The sequence below is a fragment of the Atta colombica genome, unplaced genomic scaffold (assembly GCF_001594045.1).
Source record: "Atta colombica isolate Treedump-2 unplaced genomic scaffold, Acol1.0 scaffold205, whole genome shotgun sequence".
NCBI classification, from domain to species: Eukaryota; Metazoa; Arthropoda; class Insecta; order Hymenoptera; family Formicidae; genus Atta; species Atta colombica.
In genome coordinates this window covers 1,653,700-1,665,276 of record NW_017259300.1, presented here as the reverse complement: position 1 = coordinate 1,665,276, position 11,577 = coordinate 1,653,700, and the positions used below count along the sequence as shown (strand labels likewise).

The 11,577-nt window shown below is 24.7% G+C and overlaps 1 protein-coding gene across 1 annotated transcript in view; it reads right to left on the bottom strand.

Moving 5' to 3' along the window:
• Positions 1 to 9,780: 9,780 nt before the first annotated feature.
• The window catches only part of LOC108687359 (UDP-glucuronosyltransferase 2C1-like), a 7,170-nt gene continuing 5,373 nt past the window's right edge, over positions 9,781 to 11,577 (bottom strand). The window contains exons 5-6 of the mRNA XM_018193069.1: positions 10,409 to 10,628; positions 9,781 to 10,141 (exon numbers count right to left, since the gene is read on the bottom strand). Of these exons, the coding sequence (XP_018048558.1) occupies positions 9,847 to 10,141; positions 10,409 to 10,628 (515 nt within the window). The 3' untranslated portion in view covers positions 9,781 to 9,846. The remainder of the gene's footprint in view (positions 10,142 to 10,408; positions 10,629 to 11,577) is intronic.

The following is an 11,577-nucleotide window of genomic DNA, read 5'->3' as shown; positions in this document are numbered from 1 at the left end:
AATCTTTTAATCTTTTAATTAATTAAAATCTTTTAATAAATTTTTTATTTAAGATTATTTAAAGTAAATATCTTTTTACTTTATATTATCTTATTTAAACAGGTTTATTTACTGTGAGAGAAACTTTTTCACATATTGCTCGACTCCATCCTTTTGTTTTACATAGTACCATACGAGCGAACTGGTCGCTCGTCACACAATGCAAACGTCCGCTTGATTTATATCGTAAATTCAGTTGACGTTGAAACTAAAAATATCTCTTCACCGCTTTCCTCGCATTTTCCATTAATATTCGTATGGCGTTTACTTGCTATAAAATATTTCTTACTAATCATGCGCTAAAAAGTTGTGCGACTAATTGATAAAATTTACATAGTATTAACAATAGTTACGTATGATTTATCCGTTTTTTATTTGTAAAAAAATTTTTCTCTTATTTTCTAATTATATAATTTATTCTTTCCTCTTATTCATATAATAAAAATAAACACAATAATTGTTTAATCCAAAGTGTTATTGTGCATACGCGTTTACGACTTTTGGATCAGGCAAAAATCTAATTTTTACAATCTATTATTATTAAAAAAACAAATAAAAATTACATGAAAACATTTCTTGTTAAAATATTAAAATTGTATCCGTTTTTTTTTTAAATTTTCATAATAAAGTTATTTTATTGCGCAATTGTTGCAATGTACTTCAATGTTTATCTAATATTAAATGACTTTGTTAAATATCGTTCAATTTTTTTTATATTCTTCTATCTTGTTTGAAAGATATAGTTACAATAATCGAAGATTGTAGAAATGTTGAAGATATCATATTCATATTGATTCGCTGCTTTGTTCCAAACGCGAGAAACGCGAAGAAACTCTGTTTGTAAAAAGTAAAAAGAACGGAGAAGTTCGCCTACGGTAGAGAATGACTATTTTTATTCTAGCAAAAGATTCAGTTCGAAAACTATGTTTACCAGATTTGATGACGTCATGAAGAACCACATCCTGAAGATCTTTATTTATCTCCTTTTAGCAATTTACGGCTTCCGATTTAATACTCGATATCCTGTTATCGTCATACCGGAAGCAAAGCGATCGAGTTAAAGTGATTCGTTGCATCACTCATAAACGAATATATACAGCGAATATCTGTCATATCTGATAAATAAATTATTGTATTAACTATCTATTTGGGAACGGCAGAACTTTTTGTCGACAATGACTTAAAAAAAAAGTAAAATGCTTAAATAAATTTCAATCCAGTGATGGACTATATGCATCGGCGAATATTTTGTTTTTTATTTATTGCTTTTTTATATAATACAAATTTTTATTAGATATTAAATGTTTGGTATAATATAGCGATAACTACATTTTATGTATTTTATAAATAAAAATATATATATATTCATAAAAATAATTGGAATATCTATTTTGATTTTACTACATATGTGTAGTAAAATAATAAAATGTTTAATTATGGAAAAATAAAATCTACTACGATGGCAATAAAACACTTTTAGAAATTTGTGTTCTTTACTCTTTCTCTATTCAACGATAAAATTGTCTCATGAAAAATAAGATCAAACTATCTGAATACTAACAAAGAATATACCTGTTTTTGCGAGAGAAATACAGACTGTTTAACATAAACATGTGTTTTATATGTTTTATATATATTTGAACATAATACATATAAAATTCGATGTGTAAAAAGTTCTTACGACAATCGAAAAGATAAAAATAAATTTTTTTTTTTCTAAGAAAAAGTCAACTTTTTGCGCTATGTACGAAACATAAATTCATATATTCATGGTTAGATTGTGTGTCATGACACTAGATTGTGATAAAACCGTAGTTGTATGCTTCATTAGATGCTACATTAGGGTAACTCCGATATATATATATACGCCGCACCTATCAAAAATTTAATTTATTAAGTATTATTTACTATGTTTAAAATAAACAAAATTATATCAGTAAAAACTTTACTGTCTACTATTATAAAAAAAATATTCGAAATCCGAAATATTTATATTTCGTATTAAAAAATGAACTTGTTTAAACAAGTTCCCTTGCATTTTTGCCATGTATCCCACAGGGGATATATAATGGAATGGCTACTCATAGGGGGAGAAGGAGTATGTATGGCTCATAAAAAATTTATAAATGCATATAAATAAGACGTAAAATGACACAATAACTTGTAAAAAGCGTTTTATTAAGGAATAAGAATGATAAATATGTAGATGAAGTAATAAATAATTACAATCTTCCCAGATGTATTACAAGTGTTATGACATGAGGTAGAAGTATTATGCATATTTCATGTAATGCGTTTATTGTATTCAGTGCACAATCTGCGCACGTATGTTTTGGACATAAATCTCGTCTGTTAAAAAATGCCATATATCCCAAATAATATACAAGATAATAAACTACAGGAATACAAGAGAAAAGTACTTGTATTTTGTTATATAACATACTTTACTATTCTTCTACACTCATGCATCACGAAATAACCACTAAGTCTTTTACACGTCCTACAGTAATCATTTTATGTAGATTATAATTTATGGTTGATGGCATTACTTAACATACTGATAAATCAATTCACAATAATTTCATTAATATTAATATAAGAAATTGAATAATAAGACAATAAGAAATTGAAACACAATACTAATATCATCATAACACAATACTAATATAACATAAAGACAGAATAGTTGCGGGAAAATTACCCTCACTCTTATTTTTTCTGACTTCTGCGGCGTAAATTCCAGCGCGGCATATTTACCGGAGTTACTCTATTATTCATTAGACCTGTCTCTTACCTGAACATTATATAAAATCTTTATAGCGTTAAGATTTTTGTATTTAGATAATTTCATTATTTACTTAATTTTTGATAAATCTAGAATCTTATTGCACTAAATATTACTAAAAATTAAATAAATATTTAGTTGTGTTTTTGAAACTTCATTTATAAAATATTTATAAAATAATTACAAAGTGCAATTTGCGATTGTTTGTATAAAAATGAGATAAAAAATTACTATGCATTAAAAATTTTTATTTAACAAAATTCTGTACTTCAATACCGATTCTAATTAACTAATTAGAATTAAAATATAATTATATACATAACTTTCCAACTATTTTTATAATAATAACTTTGAACTTGTCAACTTGCATTTGTTTTATCATTCTTTCCAGATCTAGCATGTAAATGAACTATATTTATAGTTATATATTATTGAGTTATATACTATTGAACCATTTGCGGGAAAAATATCAGCTATAACAAGACACTGTTTTGCGAAATAAAACAAAATAGATTGAGCAATTATTCTAACGATTAATTTTTCAACAATCAAGCAAAAAAACAAAAAATAAAAAATTTTTCTACAATAAAGAAAAGTAAAAACGTAATGTGTAAAAAGTAAAAATACAATGTGTAATGAAAGAACCGTTAACTTTAAAATGCATTCTAGAATTTTCTTAACTTTTTTTCTTACCTTTTTTTCTAGATTTTTTATGTTAAATATATGTATAAAAGCGTGCAAACAAGCGTGTAAACAAATATTTATTATATTTTTTAAGGATAATTTATATATTCTTTTATTTCAATTTAAAATATTAATAAGTAAAAAATAGAAAAATTAAAAGAATAATTTTATTAATATTTACAGTTTCAATTATTTTGCACAAACAAAAAGTAGAAGGTAAAGTTTCTCCAACAAACTTTACTTTTTAAGAATTAACTTCACTTTTTAATTAATTAACATTATCTTAAACTTAAATTGTGAAGTTGAAAATATTTTTTCATTTTCTTATTGTCAATAAAAAAGATAGCAGTAAGAACAAAAGTTGTTTACATTTTCTTAGATTTTTTTACTCTTATTTCTGTTTTTACTTCTGTTTACTTCTTTTACTTTCACTTTTCATTTTTCATTTTTTTTTACATAATAAAAATTACGATTTTAATTTTTCGACATGTCTGTGTACTTGTTTTTTTGAAAAAAAATCCAGTACTTACTTACATTCCCTTTAATCATACCATATATCCTTAGACAATTGTCTCTTCGCGTTTCAATACTTACAGTTTATTGCAAGAAAAATCGCACCACTTTCATCTGTTCTTTTCTTATAGCTATTGCGATTGTTACAAAGGACAATGTCTAAACGAAACCATTTTAGTGGAATTGTTCGGCTCGTAAACAGAAAGAAAGGGTAAAGGATATGATTAGAGAGAATCCTAAGGTATAGATCGGAAAGAAATAAGGGAATTAGCCCTCGGGGTTCGTAGGTTCAATACGTCAAAAAACCATTTAGTAATCTAGAATAAGAAGATGGGTTTCAAATTAACGCTTGACTTTGTATTTTGGAATAGATTTTTTAAATTCCATTACTCATTTTTGATCGACATTAAATTTTTTTTGGATGTTTTCTCCTTTTATTTTATATCAATAATTATAATTATACAATTAAACAAAATATATATAATATCCTTAAGTTACAAAAATTTGTAAAAATAATTAAGACAAGGCTATTCCGTTAGGTTCAACTTTAAAATAATGTAAAATTTACAACAACAAAAAATATCTTTTTGCAGTAACATGCTTATAAAAACTTTATATAATCATGTTTGCTTCTTGGAAGCACAAGTATGACCTTTAGTTTTCAGTGTATATGATGTTCAAAAACATAAACACTATCATGAGAAATAAATGAAAATCGCTCAGTATATCACATATTAATATAAGTCTTAAATAAAAATTTTAAGATAAATCTTTAAGTAAAAATTTTGCTAAACAATAATTTTATTTATTTATTGCCAAATTTTATTTATTACTAAATTATTTTATTTATTACCAAAAAGAGCTTTTATTTTAAAAATATTTTTAATATTTATTAATATTTTTGTTTATCTTAATTTATTTACCTTAATTTACTAAAATATTTGCTGCACAATTAATGTATGCATGGAATTGAATGCATTATTTTTTATTTGCAAGATATTGCATTTTGATATATATTTTATTTGTAATCAAAAGCAATATGAGTGACATTACATGTATATATGAACATGTATGCATAAAATTATATACTCGATTACTGAGAAAGATATAACACATAGCAGATAATATTCTTAAAAACATTTATATGTTCTTACAATTGGCCACTTCTGCATTTTATAAGAATATTGGCCAACAAATGTTATGTTATATTAACTTCTATCTACAGTTCGAAATAAGAATAAATGTATTTAAATCATTATAGAAATGATAATGAAATTGACATCAAATCGATTCGATATCGATTCCATTATCATTTTTGACTGGGTATCATTATTTTTAAATTATTATTATACTCTTCTTCTCTCAATTATTTTTATCAATTATTATTATCATTTTTGACTGGGTATCATTATTTTTAAATTATTATTATACTCTTCTTCTCTCAATTATTTTTATCAATTATTATTATAATTTTTAAATTGTTTTTGTTATTTTTCTTATTTGATCAAGCAACATTAAATTTTTACATAAAAAAATTTTTCTATTAAAATGGAATGGAATAGGAAGATCTTTAATAGGAATACAAAGATACATATATACAATAGGTTTCATCTACAAAATTGAAAATAGTATTGAATTATATTCTTTATATGGAATTTAACTTGGCGTGAATTGTTGATATCAAATTTTTTATAAGAATAATACATAAAATTTTGTGTAATTTAACTTGGCGCCAGTTGTTAATATCAAATTTTTTATACAAATGATACATAAAATTGTGTGGAATTTAACTTGGTGCCAGTGATATGAATTCTAACTCGCTTGCAACGATCAGTACCACTTGTCGGCAACCTATACTTGAATAGTTCAAGCTGGAACTGTTAGAAGTCTCTACAAGTAGGGCTAGGCACGTATTTGAAATATTTTTATGTGAAAAATGGTATATTTATAAGACAATTGTATTTTACGTTTTGTATTTCAACGGAGCACGTAAAAATATTTTGTATTTTATATTTCATGAAAGTATATAAAAGTATTTTATATTTTGTATGTTAAATACTAAGATTAACAATCAATCTTATTATTTAATTGAATTACAAAATATGCACATAAAAATTAATATGATGTGATTTTCTACATTTTAACTTTACTTATTATATTTACTTATTATATTTTTTTACTTATTATATTTACCAGTCTTATTATTCTTCATTTCTTTTTTTAATGTTAAAAATAAAGATCTCAAAAGATATTGATCTTTAGTATTTAATTCTATTTTATTCAATTTTTATTATTACATACATGATCAATGACACTTTTTCTCTTGAAGTTAGTTGTGTTTTATTTCAAAGTATGTTGCCAGATAAAGGATTTCCATTTAAATTTAAGGATAAATACAGTTATAACTTCTTAACATTACAAAAAATATCATTTGATATACGATTAAAAAACTAAATTTAGGAGAATCTTCTCTGGCAATGATTATTCAAACAAATGGAACAAACGCATCGCATATAAACAGGTGTTATATGTATTTATGTACATTAAAATTAAAAATACTTAAAATTTCATTATTTTTAAATTAGCTTTTATTAGTTTGTTTCAAATAACATAAAATAATATTCAAAGTGCGTATAAAATAATAATCGCGATTACTATATGTGTATTATTTTAAAGAAATTATTATTTATTCTGTCAAAACTTACCCTGATAAAAATTCCTATAGGAACCGATAGAAACTAATATATAATAAACTATTCGTTTCTGACTGATTCGACGGTATATTTTTTTATCCGTAATTACGGATAAATACAATTAAATAGGCTGCATAACCTAATAGTTTCTGTAGGCAAAGATGGATGGACATGCTACCTGTATGTAACTGATTTCCTAACAGAATGGAACATACTTACAGCTAGGATATTCGTATCTGACTGCGGAACCAGACAGGATGCTATATGTAGTTTGTCCGTTTTTTACTACAACTACGTACAATTGTATATACGCATCCTGTCAGTTTCTTATTGCAACTGCATATTTGTATCTTGTCCGTTTCTATTATTGGTATTGCGCATATCTTATTTGTTTCTTACTTAATAATGCGTACGTATGCACAATAGCAGTCAGACGCGAATAGAATGCGTATACACAATTGCGTTTTTTTAGTAAACTAAAAATTTATTAGTAAACTAAAAAAAATATTTTAGATGAAAGTGGGACAGTTTTGAGGGGTAAAGATATAAAAGAAATCAATATAATAGTTTACTAAATATTTTAAACTTTATTCTGGCACATGAAATATTAAAAAGGTATTGATATGAAATATTAAACTACTAATTGTAATACTTTTATGAATAGAATAATGAGATAATCTATTGATGTAAAGAAAACACATAATAAAAAATCCACTAAAAAATATGTAATCAAAATATATAATTTTTTAAATAAGCAATCCGTTTTCCTTATACCAATTGATGATTGATCTCATTCTGTTCATAAAAATATTAATTTAAATTACGTAAAATAGGATTTAAGTAAGCATAAAAAAAAAACAAAACGTAATATTTTTCAGCCTTTTATTCAATATAAAAACAATAGAAATTAATTAATCATGAAAAATTAAAATAAGTTTGCACTATTTGCCCTGGGCTATTTCTTATTCTTGAGGCTTCCCTTTAGTATCATTTTCTAACATAAACGTAATTTCGAATATTTATAACTTCAAGCATACATAAAATAAGTATGTCTTAACTCTCAGTATGCACAACTGTATACACAGTATACACAGAATACATATTTCTAAAAAAATAAAAGAATATTTTTTAACCTTTTTATTTTTTTTAATTTAAGTTAAAATTAATGATAGATTCCTTTGATATAAAGAACAATTTTAAAAAGTTTAAGAAATATTAACGTTTCACACGATTTGTTTGTCAGTGTTACTGAGTTCAAAACATATTCGAATGTTACAATTTAAAAAATTGATTATTTTAAAGCTCGTTACGCCTTGTGTTTACTAAGAGTTAATATAATGATTTCGATTAGAATGATCAGGGATATATTCCTATTATTACTACAATCTACCAAAAATATAATCATTCTCTTACGAATAAGATTTTATCATGACTATCATGAAAGGTCTCTTCATTCTCGAAATCATTAGTACTTGATGACAATTGAAAACATAATTACATACATATTCCTAAGTAAAATATTATTAGTACAATAAAATATTAGCACTTTGAGGACAAATTTGCAAACTCAAGTAGAATTCATTACAAAACCATAGATATTTATCGCATTTGATTATTTGTCGATAATTTAAAGCGCTGACATGTTATGCCAGCAGATTGATGATACGAGTAGAAATCAAACAGAATCTGCTGATATAACCTGACAGCAGATTGCAAATAGAGTCTGCTATACTATTCAGATTGTATGAATTCTGATTTTATCATTGGCATTTTCTTTTCATTAGCATCAGCATTTACTTCGACTCTTTCGTAAGTTTTACGCTTTACTATTCATTTTGAATAAATGATATATAATAAAATACACACTAATAACCAGTGTTGACTCAAATTGGCATTTTATTTATTATCTTTTAGATTTTTTTCTTTAGAACCTATTGATTATCTTGATTTGATTTATATTTTAATGATTTATTCGACTTTATTAAATTACAGATAATCTGAAATGTTAGATTTGAGTATTTTGTTAGATACAACAACATTATTATTATTTTATGAATATATGTTAACAATACTTTAATTTGCTTCACATCGCATTTTTTATATTAAATTTATAAGTCACTGATTTTATTTTTATTTTTACACTAAGAAAGACCCAATCAAAAGAGTTGAAATGTTTGTCAATTTTTCTCAAGAATAAAATATATAATTTCATACATGCCTAACCTGTGTTGGCTCGCATTGACTGATTTATATCTATCCTTGGATTTATACGTTGGAGCCTATACCAAGATTGATAGTTATTTAAAAAATACATAGTATTATTTTTTTATATAACATTTTGATCAATCATAATAAAGAATTACTAAAGCTTTATCTTTTCAATGCAGCCAACAGAGATATACATAGAGAATTTAATTTAATTATTTAATAATAAGAGTCATATGAGTCGATTATAGAAGCTTTACATTTCTAAATTATATAATTTTTTAATTATATTTATCTTTATGTTAATAATTGTTAATAAAATTAGCATCATTATTTTTTGTTTTACAATCATTTTCATTAACAGATTTTGTCAAAATTAGCATATAACAATTGGATAATATTCCTTATTAGATTAATATTACGTGATTAATCAGTGATATAATATTCTAATAATAGTACAATATTCTAAAAATAAAAAAGTACCCTGGTGCTTTGAACAAAGATTTATCAGATTTTTATGAAATAAAATCTTCTCACATGATTCGCGGCGCGTGGCGTCATCGTACATTGGCTTAAACGTTTTATTTTTTTATTTGAAAACTACAGCGAATATCTCAAAATATTATAAGACTTTTTTGTTCCCCTTAATCTCTTCTATGCCCTCAACGTATCGCGTACATTATTTCTGAGACACCTTGTATTGGATTCTTTGATTAACTACACTATGTTTATCATGTCGCATTCAGATTTCAATAAATACTTCTCTTTCTTCTTACTACACAAACATAAAAAATTAGTTTTAAATAATTATAGAAAGAACTTTGTATGTATCGCACCGCTAGGCTTCCGAAAAAAGTATCTGGCGCCATCAGGCCTCGCCAGGGCTTAACTACATTATTGATGATTAATATTGTATTTTAGCGGCTTTTACGACTGTTTGCTTTTGTGAAATTTAGATGCCGTATATATATGATTATAATAAAAATAAATAAGTATTTTTATTGCAAAGAATCCAGTTAACAGTATTATGATGATATTAAAAAATAAAAATACGTAAACATCAATTAAATTCTGTTGTATTCGACTTTGAAATTTCAGCGGCGTTACCAAAGTTCCATTTGGATGGCGGACGGTGTATTCAATGCTCCAAATAGCTAAATCTAATGGCGGTATTTGTCGATCTCGGAATTCACTGGATAACTGTTTCATGTTTTTTGTATAACTGTATTAAAAATGTTTACGTATTATTAATAATATAACTTATTTTAACACGTGCGCGTTTTTAATTACATAAAGAATTGTATATAACAAGATACATGAAAAATTAAATTAAATTTCATAATCTATTATTTTATATAGGTGACTATTTTTTACAGAAAAATTTTTAATCAATTATATTAGATTAATCTAGGTATTACTTGAAATAATTATATTGTTTATTTAGCTTAAATAATAATTATGATATTAAAAGATAGTTGAAATATAATACCTTTCATTGTAAAATATTTCTTCAACTGCGTGTAATATAGTTTGCGTAGATAAAGTTTTGACATCCAAATATATGCCAACGCCTTTAGTTACTAATATTTGTGCATTGGATTTTTGATCCATAAAAAAAGGCATTACGATTACTGGTATACCTTTCCAAATAGCTTCCTGTGTGCTGAGAAGACCACCATGAGTCCAAACCGCTCTTATATTTTTATGAGCTAAACATAAAAATTTCTTATAATACATTTTAATTCTCACAATTGTTGATAAAAAACTCACATTGATATAAACATTTTATTATAAGTTATGTTTCAATTAAATTAATACTATTGCACTTTTTAATCAATAATTTTATCTGTAAGTTATTTTTAAAAAAATGTTTTTTATTCTCATAAACGTTGGCTTATTATCCTAAAGAAATTGTAAAATTGTAAAATTATAAAAATTGAAATTGTCTGTAAATACGAAAAAAATTGAAAAAAAAAAACAAAATTAGACATCACTGTGAAATGATCAGATGTATTTTTGCAACAAGAACTGATATTCTTAGAGGAAGGTCAGATACTGTGGCTGATATGGGTCAAGAATTGTTTAAAATAGACGCATGTGGTCTATCGGACGCATCTTCTCTGATAACTGGGATTTCTCCATATTGAAAACAGATGTATCGATATTTATGAATTAATGCACATTTTGTTGCATAGCTACTGTTTATACCGACATAGAGTTAATTTTACTAATCAGTAACATTATTAAATATAAGTCAAATATCATTTTTAGTTTATCAATGTAAATAACATTTATTATTCTTCAAGTTGTGGATTTAAAATCTCTTTTGTTTTAAAGATTACTCATTTTATACATTATTTTTTTATTGCGTGTCATTTGAATGATATAAATTGGATAATGAAGTAGCGGTATTGGACAATCTAAGTAAAGATAATGATAAAGATAAGAAAATATAAAATTCAAAAGAAAATCATTAAAAAATCATTAGTATTTAAAAAAAATAAAATGATGAAAAGATATTATTTAACTAAAAAACTTTGATAAAAATTGGCTTAAGTCAGTGTAATGTTTGTGAAAGTTGGGCTTATGAAAAACTATGCTTGTGAAGAAGCAGATCTCTTTTATGAATGTTAAGTTCATATTTTCAAAAAATATCTA